Source organism: Alosa sapidissima, chromosome 4 (assembly GCF_018492685.1).
Source record: "Alosa sapidissima isolate fAloSap1 chromosome 4, fAloSap1.pri, whole genome shotgun sequence".
NCBI classification, from domain to species: Eukaryota; Metazoa; Chordata; class Actinopteri; order Clupeiformes; family Clupeidae; genus Alosa; species Alosa sapidissima.
The window spans coordinates 13,768,589-13,793,541 of NC_055960.1; the positions used below are offsets into that span (position 1 = coordinate 13,768,589).

Consider the following 24,953-nt stretch of genomic DNA (forward strand, 5'->3'; position numbering starts at 1 on the left):
TCTCCCTCACTCGCCTTCTCCCACCCACTCAGCCAGGCCTGAGGCACAGAGGCCACTGCTGCATGCCCTGAACATCACCAGCATGTGAAAGAGTACACATGAGGAAGGGAGAGAGAGAAGGGAAGGGTATGTATAATGTGTGTGTGTGTGTTTGTATTTGTGTCTGTGTGACAACGTGTGTGTGTGTGTGTGTGTGTTTGTATCCATGTCTGTGTGTGTCTCTCTGTGTGTGTGTTCAGTGTGTGTGTGAGAAAGAGATAGAGAGACAGAGACAGACAGACAGAGAGAGAGAAACAGACAAGAGAGAGGGGGGGGGCACACAGAGAGAGTGTGTTTGTGTGTGAGCATGTTGGGGTCAGAATGGGGATATTCTTGATTCTTTGCCAGATTTCCTTATCAGCAGTCGACATACACGCTGGCCCTCGGTGGTGTCTCTTCCCTCGCCCTGCCAGGCCTCCCTTGGCTGAGGCCTTCCTGTCTGAACAGCACCCATTCAGACCCACAGTCCTACATGCGTTTATTACCTAATCAGGAGTTTCATCTGCACAGACACACGCAACACAGGAAAAACTACACATGCTCACACCACACAATCAGTTTGTTGTTCTCACACTTCAGGCAAGCCATGTGTCTTTAATTTAACTTGCTGCATGTTATTTCATAAAATATTGGATTTCTGCCCTGCCATGTTATGACATGTTGGCTAAAATAACAGTGAACTGCAAGTCTGGAATATTATGCCAATGAATTTGAATTTAGAAATATTTTGTAACAGAAATGTTTGTGCTATTTTTGTTCCTACTTTGAGTTTTTTTGCTATGTACCATGAAAAGCTGAAGAGTACTTTAGAACATAGAAACATAGCACATTTGAGAATATAGTCTTTCAGATACTTTTGAGATTCAAAAGAGTGATCAAATGCATTGCTCTCAGTTACACTGTCTTGTAAAAAAAAAAAAAAACTCTGATTTTTCACTGTTCAGTATCTGCAGTTGAGGGGTGCCATCATGAGTTTGACAGTTCCCGCCGGAGAGACAGAGGCACAACTGTCAAAGACCTCCTCCTGTCGGAGCATCTGTCAGAGGTGCCGTAAAGCATGCCGGATCAGAGCAGGAGGCTCAGAGGCCTAAACGCTGCACCTGGTGAAGCCATTCAAACACCCTGCACACGCACACACACCCTGCTCTCTGCACAGTGTGTGTGCCCCAAGGAGTGTGTGTACCAAGGGATGGCCCTGCTCCCCACCCCCCAGTTGCCATTTGCTGCCTGTCAAGACTGTGCTGTTGTGACGTTTGCACACACATGCCTAATATTTATCAGTCTCTGCTTCTTCACAATGCTTACATTTTCTCTCTGCCACCCATCCCCCTCACCCTCTCTCTCTCTCTCTCTCTCTCTCACACACACACATACACACACGCACACGCACATATATACTGTATATTCGTCCCTCCGTCTCACTCTCCTTTCAGCAGTATTGCTCTCTTTCCCTCCCTCACGCTCCCGCGCGGACGTTGACATTGAATCTAACAGGCAGAGGGGGATGCTGTGTTGGAGGGGGGGAATCCTTTATGTAACTCTGCTGCTCAGCTCCTCACGACTAACGCTTTCTCATCCCCTCGCTGATACACTCTCATTCTCCCTATTCTGGGGAAACACCAGGCCTGCTCACCGTGCGTAGGTGTAGGGTAAGAGTCCTCGTATCTAAATAGAGGATGTTTTTATTTCCCTCTGAGTTTCTGTGGGTCAGCGCACGGCAGGAGGAAAGGCCGAGGGGCAACAGGTGTACGGAGACCCAGAAGGCTCAAGAAACACACAGTCAAGCTCTTACTCCGTGACCTCTGTGCCCTCTGTGTGCAGTCTGCGCTGCGTCTGCTGTCACCGTTGTCATCTGGAGACAGCTGTGGGAAAGACAGGCCTCTCTGCTTTACCACATTCTATCTAATATGGGGATACACCAGAGAAAACCCTGAAGGAGAGGAAAATAAGTAGAACAGGCAGAGAGAGAGAGAGAGAAAGAGAATGAGAGAGAGAGAGAGAGGGTGAGGGGGATGGGTGGCATAGAGAAAATGTAAGCATTGTGAAGAAGCAGAGACTGATAAATATTAGGCATGTGTGTGCAAACGTCACAACAGCAGAGAGAGAGGGATGCAGAAAAGAGAGACAGACATAAAGCAGAGTGTGTTCGTAATGATAACAGAGCTGCGAGACTGGCTCTTGTGTCAGCAGGAGTGCCCACCAGCTGTGTCGTGGACCAGAGGAACTCTGAGACGAGATTTTGAGGAAGCTGGGTAATCTCTCTTCCAGATAAGACAGCTGCCCCCAGAGGGCAGGGGAGGAAGGTGTCGGAGCAACACTGGGGAAACAAGGGGATTCCCATGCTTGTCCTCCAGGGTTCAGTTCAGAGCGAGGCACACACATGTCAGCATCTTTCACTCGTGAAAAAGTAGCTATCATCAGCAAAACCCACTCTATTTGACATGATGCTTTTGGATAAGCTTGGCAGTTCCATGTGAACTGGCATAATGGTATTTCAAATGATGTAGTATGAGAAAGAGATTAGAAAGACAAGCCTTCATTTTTTTTTTTAGCACTGTACAAAACAAAGCAGAACTGATTGAAACACCCCCAAGAGATCCATTTTTCAAAATGGAGAGTGCTCGCTCTTCAGCCAGGGAGCATCTCCTTTTTTGCACTGCCAAAGTGAGCTCCATCACTCCCCTCTGCCTTGCTTTTGTTCCTCCTCGGATCTTTCCCTATTTTAGTATGTTCCTCCCGATGCCTCTCACCCCTGTGAGTAAAGATAAAAACTCTATAAAGATTTTTTGAAGATAGAAAGACGCAGGGGGAAAAAAGACGAAGCAGGAAACCTCAGCTAGAGGAGAGAGAGAGTCATGGCTGTGTTCCCAGTCCGGTGGGGTGGTGCAATCTACTCTCCGGAGTGCAGCCAAGTCGAGGATACTCCGCTCAGAATCTCCAGAGCGCTTTATAAGGACAGAGGAAAAAACTCTGCTCTGGCTATATTTAGACAGACTTTATCGCTCTCTCTCTCTCTCTCTCTCTCTCTCTGTGTGTTTGTGCTGTTATGAATCTCCAAAGCCATGTGGGCGGCCTATGCATGCGAGAGAGTGAGAATTCTAATGAAGCAGATAAGAGGCTGGCAGGTGGAGAGAGAAAAAGAGAGAGAGGGAGAGAGAGAGAGAGAGCTCCTCTGTTTCTTCGCTTGTGTAGGCCTACACATCAGTTGGTTATTATCACTATCACCATCATCGCCACTGGTATTTATGCAGCGCGGCGCTTTTAGTGAACAGCTCACTGCCTTTGAACACTCAGTCAAAACCAGGCCTGTTTGACCATTCACTGACAGCAGGTTTAGAGACATTTCAGCTGGGAGCAAAAACATATCTGTATGCATTCCTGCCATTCATATTTCTTTCCTTACATATTCCCCCACTACGCTGTAGTTATTCAAGACAGGGATATCTCTTTTGGCAGTTAAATGTGTTCCGTTACACAAGCTGCATTTGTGCATATTTGAGTCTGTATAATGTAGTGATGTGTACTGATGGCTTCAGTGGTCTTATCTTATCTATGTAGATTGCTATCTCTGCACTTGACATTTCTTGACATGACTTTGACCTCTGCATCTCAGAAACACATATAAAAAGCAAACAGCTCTGTGAAATAAAAACCCACTCTTGAAAAACCTCCACCAGTTCCCCATTTATCTCAATCTCATGGCGACGCTAACAAACCATAGTAGTGTGTTGGAAACGGTAGCTGGTCAACAGCCAAGTCGGAGCCAGCCCTCTCCATTCGGGCGGAGAGGGGCTTTAATTGGCCAGACATGTGCATAGGACAGCCATGAGGACGACAGGTCTGTTTGCCAAGAGATTATTTTTGAGAGAGTTCCCGCCAGTAAGAAGCCGTTAAGACAAGGAGGAAAAACCGGGAGATGGGAAAGTGAAAGAGAATCTTGTTCAACAGGTTTTGGGATCGTTCCTCCCATAGTAATTTGTTGACTCCATCTAGTGTTGCTACTGATAGCAGGTGCGGCTGACATGACAGGATGATAACCCACAGAGGATAATTGCTCATGACATCAGTTAGCGGAGCATAACATAACCTGCAGACAAAGGTTACATTGATGATAATAAACAGTTTTAATATGGACTCAACATATTCCATATTCTGCAGCTTTGATATGTCCAGGACACACACAAGAAGACAATCATTAATTATAAACAGTGTCAGTCTCACGCACACACACACACACACACACAAATGTAAACACATCTCTCTTGTCTAGACTAGTGCACACCTGTCTCCCTTTGGAAATTGACAACGGCAAGCTCACCTCACCCCTGCCACCATCACCACACCCATACCTCTTTCCTCACCCTCAGCAGTCCGTCTGCCCCTGTACGCTCAGAAGCAACTGAGGCCCATGAGAGGCAGCTGGCCAAGAAGAAAGCCCCATTTGCATGAGCTGTCCAACACGAGAAGCACGACCAAGAGCTCCAACTGCCAGGCAAACAACATGTAAATGACATTCAAATGATGAAGCTGGTTGAGTTGAGAGGGTTCAGAAGGTGAAGGTTACAAGGCCTTGTGCTTCAATGTCCTTAACCGTCTACTTCCATACATGTGTAGTGTGGAAGGATGATAAGGATGATAACCTTGGATGATGAAGTTTTGTGAGATTGTATACTTGTTTACTCTCTCTCTCTCTCGCTCTCACTCTCTCCCCCTCTCTCTGTGTGTGTGTGTCTGTGTGGACTGTCTGATTGTCATTTTCCTTCCTCACAGAAAGCCAGTTTACCTCAGCACAAGCACTGCTCTGGGAATGACAAACTATGACATCACTATAGTAGAAACATTCACGCAACACAATGGTGCTCTGTGAGGGAGCAAGAGCGAGGCGTGGCCAACATGCACACAGTGTCTTCATGCACACAGGAACAGAGCAACGGCCCCGAGCTGCTGTTTCGCCTTCTTACTGTGTCTTCAGCCCTCCCTCTCTCTCTCTCTCCTTTTCTTTCTCACTCTCTCTCCTTCTGTCCTATCTCTCCACCCCCCATTTTTTCTTTGTCCCTCTCTCCCTCTCTCTCTCTCTCTCTGTTCATCTTTGGCCCAGGCGCTGGAACGCAGGGATGGAGGTGGAGTGGGCGGCGATCTCGTGGAAACAGAGACTGTTCTCTTAGGCCGCCAAACAAAAGCCCAACTTAAAGGGATGCCTGGCTTTTGCAAGTCCAAGTGGATGGTAAAACAGATGCATTCACACACAGTATCCACATACATGATGGTAATGACATACAGCACGCTCACACCCTCACACACTTACACATTGCCCACTGTTCAATAGCAGTTGCCCCTCCCATCCCCACAAAGCTGACTGTTGGGCCAGAATAGTATTTAGACAAAACTGCTGAGTACTATCCACTTCAAACAGCCACAAAGGTTTACAGACAGTGACCACACTGTCGCAAGCAACACTGCAAGTTGAAAAACAGTTGACATTTTAGATGTAGCCTATTTGAAAATTGTGGGATTTAAGCGGATCATTTACAACGACCACATCCTTCTCTGTAACGGTTATAGCAGCAGCAAAGACCCGTGGCAACTCAAAGTCACCTCTAGCTGTAAAATGGGTCAAGAAGACACAACAAACACAGCAGCACACTACTGTGCAAACAGTGGATAAGCACCAGTGAAAAGGCTCTGAGTTCTGACTCTGAGCCAATACAAATCCCACCTGTCCTTCAGTTTATGTTTGAAAATAAACAGCACAAGTCGAGAACAAATGACCAAGCGTTGCACTCTGGGGTTTCCATTCACCATTCATCCATCCAACCACCTGCTCTTCATATGTGTTCCTTTGTATAGGGGATATGATAGCCTAGCATGTCAGAACTCCATCTGTTTTTATTACAGAGATGTTCATTTGTCTAATCCAATGGATGTTTTGGGGAGTTTTTTAGTCAATTTATATTCGTCCACACAGTTTTCCAAAGGCTATTGACATAGGTTCTGGATTGCCTTACCATATTTAGAAGTGTCATCTGATTCTGACTCTGATCCAATTTTTCGCCGTTCATAAAAATTTGAAATATATTGTTGGTTGATTCTAAAATTGGGTGTCCTTAAAATGACTGAACAGACTAGGCCTGAATGGGGGTACCAAGAGATGGGAAGACTGATTAATCCTACATTCCAATTCCTCTGGGATTTTTGAGAGAGGGAGAGACCGTGAGAGAGGGAGAGAAAGAGAGAGAGGGGGGGGGGGGGGGGAGAGAGCATCTGCTTTTCTTTTTAATTTGTCTGTGAGGTAGCCTATATGTTCTGTTGCCTACTCTAAACATATTCATTGCCAAGAGATTCACTGGGGCATTCATCCAGGAAAGTAGGCTATTGATAAAAATGATACCTGACAAGTAGCTTAACAGTAGACTGGACAACTAGGAGACTGTAGCCTAATAGGCTACTAAATGTGGAACTATGGGCTATGCATAAAATTGTCAGAGTAAGCCATCTAGTGGTTATATGTAACCTTGCAACAACAAGGTATATGTAAAGTAGGCCATTTTGCATGCATAGCAAACCGCAGCCTAATTCCATGATATTGTCAAGGGCAATTCATATATTTTGAAAATAAATACATTTTTATTTATATAGGCCAGAGTTCGACGTCTTCTATCACAAACAATCGACGTCTTCTATCACAAAGTCTTTGAGAAATTTGAGAACAAATGCAACATGATTGTCTAGCGTTAAAATATTTTTAGTGAAGGGGCTTGGCTTTTGCTTTGGTCACGTATTCTATTTCATATGTGCTGTTGTTATGGATACAGTAAACACGTGATAGGCAATGTGTGAAAGTGCAGAGGATTGAACTCTTTGCGCAGGTGCAATACGACCACCAGCACCCGAATCTCGATGGGGTGGGCACTGGACAGCAAGAGCGTGCGAAACCAGGTAAGTCGCTGGAACTTGCCCGTCATGCCGTCACCTGATTGCTTGCCGGAGTTTTCAGCGCAGTCGAGCTAACCTTCTTGGTTGTGATGGGGGGTGGAAAACTTCAAGTATTTCAAAACGACATTTGGGGATAAGAGAACTTGCATGTCGGCTGACAGACAGGTGATATGACGCATCGTCCTCCTAGCACAATCATTCATAGGTGTCTTATCTCCTGCATGCATTATGGCGTCATAACTATATAGATGTGGAGCGTAATAACTAGACTTCTGTGGCTTGAAGTTTGGGACTAGCCTTGGCTATGTAGCCTATGTCAGAGAAATTACATCTGTCAGACCTGAAGCGATCTTGAATGTAGGCAGTTCGTTTAATTTACTTTTCTGTTTATTTTCTATCTTCCTAAATGTAAAGACGACCAAGGCAAGATAAGAGGCATGTAGCTTACAATGCCCTTTTCAGTGCCTTTGAGGTGACAGGTGTAGCCAGGCTATCTTCGGCGATGCAATCCAACCTCCTTATCAATCAGCTCTGCCTCTAAAACTCATCTTGCTAATGTGCTATCCAGCCTGCATTTAACCTGAATGTATTTACATGCAAGCTCTTGTAACGTGCGTGTATGTCATTGTGTCCATTCATGTCTTTCATACTGGATTTGTCACACCTGTAATCCTTTTCTATCCCCCTTATGGGTCTTTCCAGTGGCAGCACTGACAACAGGATTGGTCAGCGAGCTGAACCCAAACCAATGGCCGACATATGAGATCAACAGGAAGGTAACAGACCTGGGCTGCGGAAGGAGCATGCAAGAGGGGCCAGAGCACCAGGTGTCCATGACACTCTGAACCGGTGCCGACTGAATGGAGGTCCCTAAGACCAGGAGATATGTCCAGCCAGGACACAGGGAGGACAGGCTAACGGCCACAGAAAAGAACCTTGTGCCCTCAAGTGCAGTGAGTGGTGAGTGGGCCAATATAAAAATGCCCTTTTCTCCACTCTCTGTTCAATCACACAGCGTATTGGCGAAAAATATGTGTTCCTCTATCTATCTATCTATCTATCTATCTATCTATCTATCTAATCTATCTATGTATGTCAGCCTACAACAAACATGCCAGGAGAGAAAAGAAAGAGGAGTCTGTTTACCTCTTGTTTAGGGATTAGCTGGGGTTGCTCAGGTGTGTGTTTCAGTCCGGTTTTGAGTTAAGCATTTTAAAGAGCCTTAAAAACCCTCAATCACCGTGGACACCGCAGTGGAGACACCTTATACAGCGCAATATAGCCTTCAGTGTTTGCATTGACTGTAAAGGAGCGTCAGTACACATTCTGAATAAATCATGAGGATCATGGTCAGAAATGCGTCGCAGCGGACAATTACGATGCGGCAAGCAAGAATGAGGGCATTACAGTTCCATGGCCTTGCTCTTTGATCCAGTGGTGGAAAGGTCAATGTCAGAGCTCAAGTTACGGTCTTAAAGGGATTATTTATATTGTGTTGAGTGTATCTCGTTTTGCTCCTGGCCCAGTTCCAAAGTAAGGTTTTATTTTCGAATAGGCAATTTGGGACAAATTACTTCAGTTTTGTCTGCATCAGACCGCGCAAACTGAATGTCCTGTCACCATGCAGGCACATATGATGTTTAGAGATTGTGACTGTGTGTGTGTGTGCGTGTGCGTGTGCGTGTGTGTGTGTGCGCGCTTGTCTCTGGGTGCCTTCATCCCTTGCACAGATCCTTAATGAATGTCCTCATTAGTGAATATGTGGTGAATATAAAGTATGTATGTGCTACTGATGTGCTACCTCCCCTTCCCCAGATGTGGAGGGCCAGAGTGATGGAGATCGGCCAGGTAGACCGCAGCAGCGGGCACAGTCTCCCGCCCAGTCCAGCCCAGAGAAGTGCTCACGGACCACTCCATGTAGGAACAATCATCTGCCACATCTAGCCCACAGCACCACTCATTCTGTACATGTCACTGCTGATACTTGAAGCACAGACACAGGCAGACACAGACTTCGACCATTGTACCGTTTACAATCATGCATGGGCACTCACTTTTACCAGTATACAGTACATCCTGTTGAATTAGTTTCTAATGGGAACATTGTTTAGATCAGCAGCAGTGCTGTGTGTGGTGTTGAATCCCAGATTGTGTGTGTAATGAGTAACTTATGGATGAGCCTGGTTTCTTGCTTTGGTGGTAGTGGTGTTATGTTTTGCTTTTACCAGCACCACCTACAGAAGGGAAGGTGCGGCGCAGCCTGCTCAACCTGCCCATGATCAACCCTGAGAGGCTGCGGATGGCCCGTGTTCTGGTGGACAAGGCTGTCAAAGTACTGTTGAATTCCGTGACCTTTCCGTATTCATTCCAACCTATTCACATTTCTGTATGGTGACCAGCAACTCCACATTCCCTATCTTGTCAGATGCGGAGGATATTTTCTATACAGGGCCCATATCCTGTGGTCCGCACTGCTCTGAGGGCAAGGGGGTGGGTGGAACGTCGTCTGCCACGGGCCAATCAGCAGGCGATGCGTCGTCGTGAAGAGGATGAAGATGACACAAATGATGGGGATGACAGCGGTGACGACGATGATGATGGTGTGGAGTGAGGACACGAAAGCCCAGTGTTTTTATATCAGTGGTCACTCTTGTAATTCTGTCGTCAGTGTCTCTGTCAATATAATCTTATTTGTTTTTGTAGACAGTCCAGAGGAAACTGACAAAGATGATCTCAATGATTTGCATAACCTGATGGTGAGATATTTCTGAAATTGCTTCCAAGGACAATGTTTTTTTTTTTTTGGAGAGTAATATCAATTTATTCTCCAGGGTCACAGAATAGATATGGAATTGCTTTCAGTGACATCCTCTCACTTTGTGTTCATTACATGTCTTTGTTCTTGACATACTTTACATTTCTTTGTTCTTTTTGCTATTCTATTTTTAGTCACGACTTGTTAGGAATGAGTTATCATTCTTCTACTGGACGACACGAAGGGACACCATTGATACGCGCTCACTAAGGAAGGAACAGATGATCAATCACTTTGCCAAGGCTGGAACCTTCACCACCAAGGTTAGCCCAGACCCACAAAGTATCACTGCCAAACAACAATAATGTCCATAGACATCCTATTGCATTATTTTCATTCTAGTGGTCACAATGACCACCATGTTCTGCAAGTGCCCACACACTCTCTTAATTTCTATCTTCTCTCTCTTTCTAGGTGGGTCTGTGTGTGAACCTAAGGAACCTGCAGTGGTTCGATGCAGCAGACCCAGATAGCTTTTTTCCACGCTGTTACAGACTGGGTGCTGAGGATGAGAAGCATGCGTTTGTAGGTCAGTATCTGCATCCACTGTTCTTTACTCTCTCAATCCCTGGCAGCAACCATATTCATGTGTATTAAATATTTTGTCCTATGCAGCATACCACAACATTTTGTTTGTCCAACTAATTTTCTTGTAAGAGGACTTTAGGAGAACAGCTTGCACAGGTCTGCTTCAGTTCATCGTGGAGAGAAGTCGAGGGGAGTGGGGCACAGGTGAAGGAGTTGCATCTGCTTGTACAACTGATCCGGCACGTCCAAGTAAATGACAGACTATTTGTGAAGAGTTAATACTAGTTTCACAGTCACTGTTCGTTCATTATTAATTTGTGGGTGTTGTTTAATAAGATCCCCCATCAGCTGAGCCGTGTTCACAGAATGTTTTCATCTCCACAGTATCTAAGAAACCCTGTAAAAGGCCTGCCGTGTCACCGGTGAGCCCTAGAATCATCGAAAGTGCTTTGCAAGTGTGCAAGGACTTCCTTGACAGCCTGGAACACAATGACATAGACATATCCATGGAGACGCCACCCACCTTGACAGACCAGCAGTGGTCAGAGTTCATTCACAACTACTACCTGGTTGTCCAGTGAGTGTTCTCTTCTTTCACCTTCATAATAAGAGCCTTTTAACCCAAAATAAGTTCATTGGTGTGTCAGCGTGTTTCAGACGAGTCACTCTTTCTTTCACTCACCCAGTGATGGTGCCGATGTCGAAGGTAGCGCATATTATTTGAGCAGTTGCCAAGATATACTGCAGAGGCTACGTGAAGTCTGTCCACAGATGGACACTGATGGCGTCCACAACATCTGGATTGTCAAACCTGGAGCAAAGTCCCGCGGCAGAGGTGAGCTCCCTTTAGCATGTTGTTGTTAAAGTGTTATTTTATGTAGTCTCTTCACACAGCTGTATCATAGACCATAATAAGCACTGCAGGCCATTTGTTTTACAAAATTGTAGTCTCTCTCCTGTTTCCTCAGGCATTATGTGCTCAAAACGCCTGGATGAGATCCTGAAGCTCGTGGATAGCGACCCAACACTGATAAAGGACAGTAAGTGGGTGGTGCAGAAGTATCTAGAGCGCCCCCTGCTGATTCATGGCACCAAGTTTGACCTGCGTCAGTGGTTCCTGGTCACTGAGTGGAATCCCCTCACCATTTGGTTTTATAAGAAGTGCTACCTTCGCTTTTCCACCCAGCCTTACTCAGTGGAGACCATGGAAAAGTAAGTGAATGTTTGTCATGGTTTTCATGGTCTTTCGTTGATCTCACATTGACTTTTTCAATGACTGTTTTTCAGCTCTGTGCATTTATGCAACAATTCCATCCAGAAGCATTTTCAGCCATCGCTGCAGCGCCACCCCGAAGTTCCGGAGGACAACATGTGGTCATGTGACCAGTTCCGCTCCTACCTGTCCAGGCAGGGATTGGGGGCCAAGTGGGGCGGTGTGGTGGTCCCGGGGATGAAGTCGGCAGTGGTGCACGCACTGCAGGTGGGTGCTACACATTGGTGGTTGTTACTGAGGTTCCCCCTTCACTGTAAAGCGCTTTTGGATGCCTTGAAAAGCGCTATATAAATGCAATGTGTTGTTGTTGTTGCAGACGGCACAGGACCTGGTGGAGTCGCGGCGGGGCAGCTTTGAGCTGTACGGAGCAGACTTCATGCTCGGTCGGGACCTGAGGCCGTGGCTGCTGGAGATCAATGCCAGTCCCACCATGGCGCCGTCTACGTCTGTCACCACCAGACTGTGCACGGCGGTCCAGGAGGATACGCTGCGCGTGGTCCTGGACTGGAGGTTTGATCGCAATGCCTACACCGGAGGCTTTGAGCTCATTTACAAGCAGGTGAGGTGGAGGATGAATCTTTGAGTTAAGTGTGAAATTCTCTAAGTGTCAACGTCATTTATTATCAGCACTATAGGTTTTTTCTATAGAAGTTAATTGACAATATGTGTTAAATTGATATGAGGACACATGACATTGTGGATGGTGTAAATTGTTGTGTCATTATGTCATTAAAGGAGAATTCTGGTGATTTTTCACATAGATCACTGTTTCTCAAGGTCACCGAGTACTGACGGTATGGAAAACCCCCGAAAACAATCAGTTCTACCTAGCTCGAGTTGCTGCAGGCAACAGCTTGAGATGCCAGAAAACTAAAGTGCTACACTTTGTACCAACAGTAGGCCTACTTGGTGGCCTCGAAAAACAGAGATCTATGTAAAAAAACACCGGAATTCTTCTTTAAGTATCAATAAAAAAGGGATTAGCAGGTAATTGTTCTAACCTACTCCACCTGTGTGGTTTACCTGTAGGCAGCAGTAGATGTACCTCAGTATGTGGGGATCAATCTGCTCATTGAAGGCTCTCAGATCAGGAAACCACGCCCTCCTGCTCCAAAGCCCTCTGAGCCTCGTTTCATCCCACCGCCACCCCAAGTGCGGCGTCGCTCACCACGCAAAGACTCTGAGGACAAAACTGAGAAATCAACTGAGAAGCTACCACCTGCTAACATCAAGAAAAGTTTCAAGTCAATGGTGACAGAGTTGACATTCAAAAAACCCAGGGTGCAGCCATCAGCAGCATTGAACAGGCTGGGTAGTCATGGGACTGGAGAGATACAGAGAGTCCCTCACCATATCAGCATCACAGACAACTTGAAACTGCCACCCAGGGTGCTAACTCGGTCCCTGGATGTGCCCTTAAGGAAGCCATTTCTCTGTGGACATGCAGCGAGGCCCAGATCAGGGAAGGCTCGTGTTAAAGAGTTTCCCCCTGGTCCTGTTCTTTCTCTGGGGGTGTTCAGCCTACATAATTCAGACAGGGGCCCCACGTTGTTGGTTCCCACTCCAGTTGTCCCACAGGCCAGTTTCCGATACCAATCATTCTCCCGACACCAACATAAGATGTTAAGAGTCACCTGTGTTGGGCGGAGCATGCATAAAATATGATGGCGTTCAGAGAGGACAACTTGTTTAAACATTTTTTGCACATATATAACCACTGTACCTCACAATAAAGTATCATGCAACCAAAACATTTGTGAGATTACTCAAAGGTAAATTATTGATTAATATATACTACTTTTGTCAAACATTAAGAATACATTTTTTTTTTAGTTCAATTGGAAATACATGAAAAATAACATGGTCAAATCTTTGGTTTATAGTATCCTTTTTACTAATGTATTTCAACTAAAAGTTGCACGTACACCCGTGGAGACCAAGTAGTGGAGGAGAGAAAGAATGCATACGTAGCTTACGTTGCGTATCTTTGACGTACGAGTCCACGAGTTGCTGCCCCGCGGTTACAGCCGAAGTCTTCTGAATTTGCCTGGTAAAGATGGCAGCGTCCGTGTGTCGAGCCGGGAGTGCACTGGGGCGTGCTCTCGCCAAAACTCGTGGCGTAAGTTCACTGAAATACATATTTCACTCTACCAACGATCGTTACAGCACAGTAGTTAAGATTTCTTTACTTACCGTGTGGATATTTTGGGGACTGTGTCCGGTAACTTCATGCTAGCTAACGCTAACAGTTAGGATAGCTACCTAACGACAGTTTCGTTAGAATAGGAGGACCGATTCAGCTAGCATGCTAGCTAACTGGCTAGGCATATTAGCCAAGTAGCTGTCGGGAAGGTCAATAAATAGAGCATTTCTGTCTCTAGGGTTATATTGCTTTTAGTTAAAGAACCTCGTCTCTTGTGGTAGTTTGTGTCAAAGGTTCACATTTCATGTAGGCGGTCAGTAGTTAACTGATGGTGTTTACAAGGTCATTTAGAATATCCTTCTGTACTTGGATTGCCCTTACATTGCCTGCTTGCTTGCTAGTTAGCCTGTTAGCCAGCTAACGCCACCAACATCCCGACTATGGTTGAGTACATCGTTCAGATCAGATAACGTTAACATTTTCACATTTGAAGTTACGTGCGTTCAGTCAGAAGAGTGTTATTCAGGCGTTTTGCTACACCGAGACTTGGTATATTGTTAAGTCAAAGCTTTCAGTAACGTTAACCTATTGAAGGTGTTATTGGAGTTAGGATTAACCCATGTATCGATAGCATTACCTTTTGGTGTTGGTAAGCAGTGTAGCTTCTAACGTTAACCATAGATTGTAGATGTGGCGTGTAACTCAACCTATCTATAACAAAGATTATACATGTGTCGTGTTTAACATATCTACAATCTTTGGTGTAATGTTACTTCCCCTCATATAATGTCATATTGGTCTGTAATGACGATGAAGGTGATCAGCTCGTTGTCTTGACCATAATATTACTTGCATCAAACTGAACGTTTCCCAACACTGTGCTTTTGTTACTCTCGGAGTCCTAACAAAGTATCAAACAAAGTAACAAAGTAAATTGTCCTGTAACATGAGACCTTTGATTCTCCTCCAGCCACTCTTGCTGTCATTGAGACGTGGTCAGGCCTCAGTCTCCTATGCTCAGAGCATCTTGGGAGCCCCCGACACTCGCCTGACTTCTCTTGAAAATGGTTTTCGGGTGGCGTCAGAGGAGACCGGGCAGGCTACATGCACGGTAAGTCATGAACTGATGTAAACATTATGATGTGTTATGAAGCAATTAATGTATTTATTCTCTTATGCACAGCATAGGTATACTGCTGAACCCTTTTCACCATGATGCAGTTCTATTTGAATGTTGTTGTCATCAGAATTATTTTACTATATTGTGATTCCTTTTTCATCTAGGTTGGCTTGTGGATAAGCTGTGGGAGTCGCTATGAGTCTGAAAAGAACAATGGTGCAGGGTTTTTGTTGGAACACATGGCCTTCAAGGTACCTACACACCATTATCCCTGAAATGTTCTGTACCCTGAAAAATAATACTTTACTTACATTTACATTTGTTAATTTAGCGGACACTTTTATCCAAAGCGACTTAAAGAAAGAGTATAACATTCAAGCTACAGTGCAGGAATTACTACTGCATCTGTCAATGCTATTACTAGAGTGTGAACATTATAAGTACTAGTCAAAGTGTGGTAGGTGTGTGGTACTTGAGACCATGTGCTTTCCAGTAACTGTCATTCACAACTTTAGGGAACAAAACAGCACCCTCAGAGTGCCCTGGAGGCAGAGGTTGAGGCCATGGGGGCCCACTTGAGCGCATACACCTCCCGGGAGCACACCGCATACTATATGAAGACCTTATCCAAGGACTTGCCCAAAGGTAAGAAAACCTGTATGGCGGATCCGGTCTTCCTTCTTAACCCTCTAGGCGCCACGGTCGAGTTTACTCGACAAGATGCGGGTACTGAATAAAACGGCCGATTTAGTCAAATAGGGTGTCATATTTCGTTCGACCTCCACTCCACTAGATGGCAGACAAGTCATACGTCATCCCCGAGTCGAAAAAACGACATGCTTTAAACAAAACTTTCTAGCTACAGCGCATTGTATCAGTGCGTGAAATACCGGAGCTAGTGTGCGTGTGAGCCACTTTGTCAGAGCGATATTGTCAACGGTGATGACGGTGATTCGTTTAGTGAGGCTTCAGATGCGTCCCTGCCTTGCAATGATGCAGCTGGACAAAGTGAGAGTTTACTCCATAGTTTAGCTTACACCAAGCACAAACGTTGAATCGTTTGCCCAATTTCTGGTGGGAATAATGTTTCACGGGTTCGGAGTGTTCATCAGGAAGTTAGCAGGGTGTTAGTGGTGTGGCGAACGAGGCTGGAGGTAGCCTAATATCCATAGCGCTAGCTTCTGTCTTCTGAACGTGTGCCTCTCCGCAATCGCGGCGACAGTAACGTGGTGGAGCCTTTGTCTAATGCCACTGGGTATGTTAGACAAGGTCGAAGTGCTCATAGGACAGTTAGGGGGGAACGTAGAGGCAGTGTGGGGAGTCGCAATGAGAATGACAGTAGGCCTAGTCCAAGCTGCGCAAATTCTCTCCACTCGACGCGAGCGCGAGGCAGATCTGGCCATGCTGCTCGCAACAGGAGCAGAGGTGGTGACACGGGGCAGGAGAGCCATTAGGCCATGCATAGTCTATCACAAGATGATGGGAATGTCGGCCCTGTATGGATAGGATAGGATATGGATATGGATAGTCATTATCTCTACAGCAAAAGGCCTGCTACATAAAAAAAAAAATTGTCAGCCATTTATTAGTAATGATTTACACTGTTGATTATCTATTTCCCTGACCATTTAGGACGTGTTCTTTTTTGTGTGTTCATGTCCTTGTGATGTGTGTGTCTTTGTCAGCTAAGAAAAAAAACAACAAAAAAGACATTAACAAAAACAACAAAAAGAAAACAAATACTAACATTGTCTCTTGTCTTGTCTCGTCATCTCACTCCTGATCTGTGCCTTGCCATGGCAAGTGAGCTTTTGAACTAAACAGGTCTTGTCTACTTGTGTTTGTGTGTCATCTGAATAATATATATGTGCCCCATACATGGAATCAGAGTGCCTACTGTATGTAGTAAATGGAAAATCTCTACAGCAAAAGGCCAGCCTACCGCTACATGCATTTGGTTTGTTTCTGCCATTTATTAGTAATGATTTATACAGTTTGTTTACTACTTACTATTTACCTGAGCATTCAGTATTGTCCAATATAGCATACAGAAGGTGAGGGACATTTTGGGGGGAAAAGAAGTGGTGCATTTTATCATTCAAACATGCAACTTTTCATGAAAATTCTATAATCCAAGATGGCCGCCACCATATGACGTCATAATATGCAAATTAGATATAAACATTTAATCTCTACATAAACTTTGGGTCATCCTTAATATTTCTCTAATTTACAGAAAGTCTCTATCTCATCACTTTTAAGATATAGCCTTTTGAAATGAAGATGTCAAAATCGAACGTTTCGAAAAAAAAAACTCTGGCGCCTAAAGGGTTAACTACATTGTGCAGGATTTAGGGGATCTATTAGCAGAAATTAAAGGTACACTATGCAAGAGTTTCACCTTAATAAAACCTTTACAAAGCCAATTTGATGGTAAACAAACTTGTAATAGGGGATTCGTTCACCTAGCATAGCTATACAGCATAGACGTAGCGAGTTGCTAACGAGAGAACCAGCCATGCAACTTCAAGAACAGCGGCCCAAAGACATCTCGCGGGAATCGTGAAACATTATCTTGTCAGTAGATGGAGCTCTTTGGAGATAGTTTTGCCTGTTGTTAATCCTTCACCTCCACAAGCCAAGAGAAGTAGGCTATTTACAACAGCCGAGTGAAATATAAATATATCACGACTCTAGGGGGAGCTCTACAGTCGCCAAAAATACCTGAACCTCCAAAGTATACCTTTTAGTAGACTATTCACAGTTACATTCTCATCACTGTGTAGTCACCTGAAACTGTGAATCACATTTTCTTTAGCTTAGAATGAGCCCTTCATTTCTGCTTAGTGAGCGGGTTCACCGCCTCTTCTACGGAGTCTGCCATGTTGCGCTGCTGTTTTTACAGTAGCCCAGAATATACAACTGCAAACCATAACAGAAATGGCCTTTTCATGGCACTGGACTACCTTCGTAAGTTATCCAGCACAGAAAGGGAGGGGTATTTTGTTGGTTGAAATAAGCATCCTTGCCACTAGATGCTACTAAATCTTACACAAAGCACCTTTAATGAGGCGAAGGCAAAAACATTTTTCAAACCATCAGCAGGAGCAGCTGAAAATTCATAATATTGGTAAATATAATAGTTATTGTGAAATTTGTCTTTGTAGAAAAGCCTTACTGATAACTCTGAAAATAAAGCAGAACAATTCAGTTTCTCACACTTCAATATTAAAATCCTCTGCTCCCTCCATTCCTTCTCTTGTATATCGTACACAGAGATTCATTAAAAAATGTTTTTGATGATGCAGTGCCATGCTGCATATGCTGGCTAATGTGAACTCTTAAAATAACCATCTATCTGTTTCCCCCTCTTTCCATGTCCACTCATACACACACCTTCAGCTGTGGAGCTGCTGTCCGAGGTGGTGCAGAGCAGCTCGCTGAACGAGGCCGACCTGGAGCAGCAGAGGAGCGTGGTGCTGCGTGAGCTGGAGGAAGTGGAGTCCAGCCTGCAGGACGTGTGCCTGGACCTGCTGCACGCCACCGCCTTCCAGGGCACCCCGCTGGGGCGCAGCGTGCTCGGGCCGTCCGCCAACGCCAGGTACTTCACCACACCGCTGCTCTGGGTCATTTGTGAGCGTGAACAGGAACAGTGTAGGCTGGACACGCTCATTTCATACATACAAAAGGTCATCCATACAAAAGGTGATGTCCATGTACATGCATGTCTGTTTGTGTCCTTGGTGTTATTCACTCCTTGTATGGTTATCTGATCTTCATAGGCGTATCAGCAGGTTAATGGATAGCAAATGTCAAGCTTTCATTTTTACCTCCTATTAATATCCATGTTATATGTATATTATGCACACTATGTATGACATTCATATATACCTGCCTGATATCTGATGAGAATAGTCACTTTGGGTAATCCGGATGCTGATTAGAATGCTATTTGCCTTTGTACCATTTGATGAAATGCATTTTTGCCACTTGACAGATGTTCTTGACAGAACTCGTACCTGTTTAGTAAGGTAGTTTATGGGCACATCCCACCTTTCTTTAGGCCAGGTGCAGGACAAAAGGTATATGAACGTAATGGAAGAGAGGCAATGTCCGTACACCGGAGTTTAGCTCCAGACTTTAATTAAAACCAACAACGTTTTGACCCGTCTGGTGTGCGAACATTCCCTCTCTTCAAGAACTACAAGAGTCCCACAAACATTTGTCTATAAATAAATATTATTTGTCTGCATTCTGTATGAAGTGCTCTTGTGGGTGTTTGTGTGTTTTGTGTAGCGTGACTGTTAACACTTGGCTTGTCTCCATACAGAACCCTGACTCGTCAGGACCTGGTTGAGTACATCAGCAGCCACTATAAGGCTCCCCGCATGGTGCTGGCTGCAGCCGGAGGTACCGTTTCCCTTCCTCCCCACTTCCTCCCTCGTCTGCAGTGCTCTTCTCCCTTGATTTGAGACATTGCAGCAAGCTGTTGCAATACTTACACTTTCTGACCCTGTGTGTGTGTGTGCGTGTGTGTGTGTGCGTGCGTGTGTGTGTGTGTGTAGGAGTGAAGCACGATGAACTGGTGGGTCTGGCTAAGAAGCACTTCAGCAACGTCTCCTTCGAGTATGAGGACGACGCCGTGCCAGTGCTGTCTCCCTGCCGCTTCACAGGAAGTGATGTAAGACTAGGTGCCCATCACGCTGTACCACCCGTGGGGCCTTACGCACGTCTCACCCTTGTGTTCTCCACCGTGTGCCTCGCAGATCCGCTTCCGTGACGATGCGATGCCCCTTGCACACATTGCCATTGCAGTAGAGGGAGCAGCCGCCGCCAGCCCAGACATAGTGCCGCTCATGGTGGCCAACAGCATCATTGGCAGCTATGACGTCACTTTTGGTGGAGGAAAGGTGAAGTTTGTCCCCTATCTTGTTTGTGTGTTTGTTTGTGTGTGTCTGTCTCTGTCTGTGTGTGTGTGTGTGTGTGTGTGTCTCTCTCTTGGGACTATGACAAAATATGTTTACTCATTGGTCATCCTGTTTTGCTTGTGATGGAGCTATTTGCAGGGTTCCCGCGGGTCCTTAAAAGGTCTTAAATGCAACTTTCGGTTTTTAAGGCCTATAAAAGTCTTAAATTGTCTGGAATGTCTTGAATTTTCGAAAAGGAGGTATTAAATTTGTGTATGGGACCGCCAGCGAGTGTGAGAGAGCGAGTGAAATGTCTCCATCTGGTTTCGTGTATTTTTTTAAACGGAAATGTATAGTGACTATAAGGCTACTGAAGGAAGTGTAGTGGTCGCAGAGTGAAGATGTTTTCACGGGTCGTCAAAGGTGTGAAAATGTTAAGAATATGTAAAAATATGCCTTAAGTTTTCTTGGTATAGTCGAGGCGTGAGGGATACGTAGGCCTAGGTAGCCTACGCGACCGGTAGCGGGAGAAAGAGCTGGGTAAGCCAGTTAGCGATAGGGTGGCCATACGTTCGGATTTAGGCCGGACAGTTTAAAAGTCCTGTCCAGCGCAGCCTCAAGCCGGACACTCATTTGTCCTCCTTTTTGGAGTTGCGCTGGGCTTCTAGAATCTTTGCTCGGACGCAGCATCGTTTCACAAACTATGGACGCAAAGACTGCTGATCAAATTATGCGTGGTGCTTCTGTCACTCATCTGATAATTTGCTGCGCAATTTATGAAGGAACCATGGACCGACAGAAAAAGAAAACAAACGTTTTCTCAATCGGGAGGAAATACACATTAAGTGTATCTGTTTGCATCTCTCCAGCGAGTTTTGCTGGCTTAGCCTAAGTAAATATCTGTCTAAGTTATAATAGCCTACCTCAGGTAGGCTATTATAATATTACTACCTCACCTACTACCTCAGGTAGGCTACCTGTAATATCGGTCTGCAGCTTGCTTGCCAGCCTTTCCCAGAACTTCGCAAAAGTTGGCGGTGAAAGAATGTCGGCGACTGGCTACATAAAAAAAAAAAAAAAAACGCATCTGTAAGTGAGTTCATATTACGTCCGTGATTGAGATGAAACCAGCAGTTTTTCAGCAGGAACATGCGAGGAGGGGTTTAACTTTTCCCATACATTATTTAAAACAATGGTTTACAATGTTTCAGTCAAGCTTTGGTTGGTTTAAATACAACTGGTATGCAAAATGTATTACCTTTGATTTGCTGTGCTGCATATGGGACAATAGATGCCTAAGTTAGTAGGCCTATTAGTAGGCCTATTACAATATTTAAATAGCTTAGTCTACCTTTGAAAAAATAAGGGAATCCAGTCCAGTACACATGTTTGGCAAGTAGCCTAGGCTACTACAGACACATGTGAAGAACAGTCAGCCTCAGCCAGTAGCACAGTCAGATATCAGAAGTCAGCTTCAAAAGCAAGCAGTCCAGACCCTAAAATTGGGCATTGAATAGCTATGAAGGTAATTCACACACAATTATTTTCTTTCACCAAAATATATTTGGTAACTTCTGTAGACATCCCAAATGGGGTGGGTGTTAAAATTAGTAGAAAAAAAACTATTGCATAAAACAGTTTTAAGTTGTATCTTTTTTGCCGTGGTACAGTATACCGTAGTCTTAATTTTTCCATTTAGATGTCTTGAAAAGGTCTTAAAATTCTTTAAATTTGCACTTGGAAAATGTGCAGATACCCTGATTTGACTTAAAGGACAAGCAAATGGATTATTCATGATTGACCAGGTGCAATCTTGACCTATGCAGTCTTCAATTATTCTAGCTTTTAAAGCACGATGGGAGATGACACTTGACTCATGCAGTACCTCATGGAATTTGTAACACCCATCTGCCACATGTTTGCCTAATATATATATATATATATATATATATATATATATATAATGAATTTAGCCCTAGCATCACCCTCCCATAGCTGCGACCCTTCCATAAAAAAGTGCTTTGGGAGCGTAAATGGTTCCAAAAGATTGGTTTTAAAACTACACTGACCAATAATGACTAAATAAGTATAACCACCTTTAAGCAGTCTTCCATCGCACTCCTACCTGTCGCATGGGTAAATATCTCCTGTGTGGTGTCCGTGCTGAACTTTGACACCTGTGCTGTGTACCTTTGAGCCATCTTCCTTTGCACTCCAGGCTGTTGCATGTCCATGCGTCTGTCTTTTGGTGTCCGTGCTGACCTTTGAACCCTGTGCTCTGCAGCACCTCAGCAGCCGTCTGGCGAGGCTGTCGGCTGAGTTGGGCCTGTGCCAGAGCTTCCAAGCCTTCCACTCCACCTACAGCGACACAGGCCTGCTGGGAATCTACTTCGTCACCGACAAGCACAACATTGAGGACATGATGCACTGGTCCCAGAACGCCTGGTTGGTGGCGTTTTCATTTCGATTTAAGAAAGAAGAAATGTATTTTGTTGAATTTATTTTCCCCTTGATGTAAACAAGATTGATATTAATCTTTCATATGCTCAATCTATGTACAGTGCCCTCCACATTTAGGCACCTCTGGTAAAGGTTAGTAAAAAAAGGTAAAAATGATCACCAATATATAGCAATATATCTTGATAAATAAAAATATATAAAACATATCTGAGATTTATCTTGATCTCACAATGAAAACAATGAGGAATAATCCAACCTTGAAGTTAATTTATTCTGAGAAACAAAAATACCTCATTAAAAAAATATATATATTTTTACCAAAAAGACATGGGCCACAATTATTGGCACCCTTGTATTTAATACTTTATAGTCTCCTATGACATCCCATGAAGTTGTAGATTACGAAGGAAGGTATTTGATACCATTCCATCTCCAGATGGTCCAGATTTCTTGGTTCTCACTTGTGCATTCTCCTATTTTACTCTCCCTGTTTTTCTGCCATGGAGTTAAGATGAGAGGGCTGAAATGTACAGAAGTGTGGCCATGGCAGAAGGTTTTGTGTTCAGTAAACCATTTATATGTGAAAATTATTTGCTTTCCTTCAAGGTTGGATTCTTCTTCATTGTTTTCATTGTGAGATTAAGATAAACCAAATCAGCAAAATATATTTTTTATATATACCTGTTTTAAGTCAGCTTTACCAGGGGTGGCAATGAATGTGGAATGTGGAGTGCACTTTATCATTGTTACATGATTGAATGATAATGTTGTAGGGTTTCATTTGACTGTTTGTTTTTCTGTAAGACACTTTGCTGAAGGTAAAGGTCATTTTCTGTTTGCAGGATGAACCTGTGCACCACAGTCACGGAGAGTGATGTCGCCCGCGCTAAGAACCTTCTCAAGGCCAGCCTGGTGGGACAGCTGAACGGTAAAAAATTTGCATACATCAGAAATTCAAATAGGTACACACACACACACACACACACTCGCTCTCTCTTGTTCTCTCTTACTCTGCTCTTGAGTTCTTCTGCATTGCTCTCACTATCACACACACACACACACACACACACACACACACACACACACACACACAGTCTCCGTGTGACTTAAATTTAGCCCTTTGCACTCTGCACCACTTCTTGTCCCACAGGCACGACGCCTGCGTGTGATGACATCGGCAGGCATGTTCTGAACTACGGCCGCCGCATCTCCCTGGCTGAGTGGGACGCCAGGATTGATGTGAGTTCCTCCTCCAGTCTCTCTCAATCCCTCCTCACAGTTCACCCCGGGTGACTTCCATTAATGCCCATTGAGTCCCGGGGACCTCCAGTGACCCCTGTCTCTGCGCCTCCTGTCCCTCACTAATCACCTCTGCATTCCCCCCCCCCCCCCCCCCCCACAGGAAGTGACACCCCGGATGGTCCGTGATGTGTGTTCCAAATATATCTATGACAGGTGTCCCGCCGTGGCCGCAGTTGGTGAGTTTGTGATTCATGCGCTGATGAGAGACATTGTACAGAATGGAGAGAAAAACATAAGGGGAATGTGGAAATAAAGAGGGTTTTTCAAGACCTTGAATATTTCACATTTTCACCGCTTCTCTCTCCCTCTCCCTCTCTCCCTCCCTCTCTCTCTCTCTCTCTCTCTCTCTCTCTCTCTCTCTCTCTCTCTCTCTCTCTCTCTCTCTCTAGGCCCAGTGGAGCAGCTGCCCGACTACAACAGGTTGCGCAGTGCCATGTACTGGCTCCGCTTCTAAACAAGCCCTGAAGATCAGAGCGTTTGTTTCTCCTCATGTTGCCGTCAAGCTCACACTTTTTCCCCTTCTTTCTTTCTCTCTCTCCTCTCCTCTCTCTCTCTCTCTGAATCACCCCAAGTCCATCCTCCTGATCCACCCTCTCCTTTCTAACTGTGAAGTGGAGAGGTTAACATCAATGATATAAGTCTGAACAAAACCAGAAAGATGCGTTCCTCTTCCTCCCTCCAACCCCCCCCCCACCCCCCTTTCCCTCTTTTAGTTCCTGCCTTTCCGTCTTTGTATGATGGCAAAGAAGTGACCGAACTTGAAGGGTGTCGGCTGCGTCAAGCATACATTTCGGTTGTTTTTGTTTAATTTTCCACCAACCGCCAGTCGTTACCTCACTACAATGATTGTACGTCCTGACAGCCGGCTTGATATCAAAAGGGTACATTCATTTAAAGCTAGGCATTATGACGAGGGAGGGAGAAGGGGACATGCGGCACATTCAGTATACATTTAGTAAACAGAAGAGATCAGGCCACTGTAACAGTTTCACATGGAGCCAAACTATTTATGAACTGATGTGATGTTTTGTTTCTGTGTTCTATTGTACATAACAGAAGCTCTCATTCCAATAAAGTACTTTGAAATGGAACATGTCAGTTTGTTATTTGATCACATGGCCAGAGTTGGCAAATCTGAAGGGTAAATGACAATGTAGTGCAGTTCACTCTTTTATCCACCAGAGGACTTAAAACTTGGCATGCGAAACCGTTACCTCTCCCCACTGTTTATCATCAGTAAATCGGATGTATGGAAACAATATAATAATATAAACTTGTTTAGTCCCCCACCCCCCAGCACACACACACACACACACAGACTACATGAACAGAATACTATGAAGAGACATCCTGAGTTCCAAACTCTAACCTGGTGCAATGGGGTGAGAGGTAAGATGGGGTATGAGGGCATGATGATGTGAGCATGACTGTGC

The 24,953-nt window shown here is 44.8% G+C and overlaps 2 protein-coding genes across 8 annotated transcripts in view; both read left to right on the forward strand.

Annotated features, from left to right (window-relative positions):
* The window catches only part of ttll3 (tubulin tyrosine ligase-like family, member 3), a 13,435-nt gene extending 96 nt beyond the window's left edge, over positions 1-13,339 (forward strand). The window contains exons 1-18 of one of the 7 annotated variants that reach the window (XM_042090834.1): positions 1-126; positions 4,407-4,542; positions 4,810-5,263; positions 6,906-6,975; positions 7,675-7,932; positions 8,788-8,889; positions 9,201-9,304; positions 9,398-9,572; positions 9,676-9,728; positions 9,922-10,050; positions 10,202-10,316; positions 10,445-10,564; positions 10,700-10,892; positions 11,002-11,150; positions 11,284-11,527; positions 11,603-11,795; positions 11,905-12,147; positions 12,618-13,339. The exon at positions 1-126 is cut by the window's left edge and continues 96 nt beyond it. In XM_042090834.1, the coding sequence (XP_041946768.1) occupies positions 7,833-7,932; positions 8,788-8,889; positions 9,201-9,304; positions 9,398-9,572; positions 9,676-9,728; positions 9,922-10,050; positions 10,202-10,316; positions 10,445-10,564; positions 10,700-10,892; positions 11,002-11,150; positions 11,284-11,527; positions 11,603-11,795; positions 11,905-12,147; positions 12,618-13,253 (2,556 nt within the window). In that variant the 5' untranslated portion in view covers positions 1-126; positions 4,407-4,542; positions 4,810-5,263; positions 6,906-6,975; positions 7,675-7,832 and the 3' untranslated portion in view covers positions 13,254-13,339. Of the gene's footprint in view, positions 127-2,138; positions 4,543-4,809; positions 5,264-5,306; positions 6,976-7,003; positions 7,138-7,166; positions 7,330-7,674; positions 7,933-8,787; positions 8,890-9,200; positions 9,305-9,397; positions 9,573-9,675; positions 9,729-9,921; positions 10,051-10,201; positions 10,317-10,444; positions 10,565-10,699; positions 10,893-11,001; positions 11,151-11,283; positions 11,528-11,602; positions 11,796-11,904; positions 12,148-12,617 lie in introns of those variants that run through there. The other 6 variants (XM_042090835.1, XM_042090832.1, XM_042090836.1 and 3 more) reach the window with 6 other exon arrangements.
* Positions 13,340-13,554: 215 nt separating this feature from the next.
* On the forward strand, positions 13,555-24,611 carry LOC121707883 (cytochrome b-c1 complex subunit 1, mitochondrial). Its single transcript, XM_042090840.1, has 13 exons — positions 13,555-13,707; positions 14,702-14,842; positions 15,016-15,102; positions 15,367-15,496; positions 18,254-18,452; positions 19,182-19,261; positions 19,417-19,532; positions 19,618-19,761; positions 22,043-22,203; positions 23,061-23,146; positions 23,369-23,457; positions 23,621-23,696; positions 23,910-24,611. Exons 1-13 carry the CDS (start codon positions 13,645-13,647, stop codon positions 23,972-23,974), a joined length of 1,437 nt encoding a protein of 478 aa, XP_041946774.1. The 5' UTR covers positions 13,555-13,644; the 3' UTR covers positions 23,975-24,611.
* The last annotated feature ends 342 nt before the right edge of the window (positions 24,612-24,953 follow it).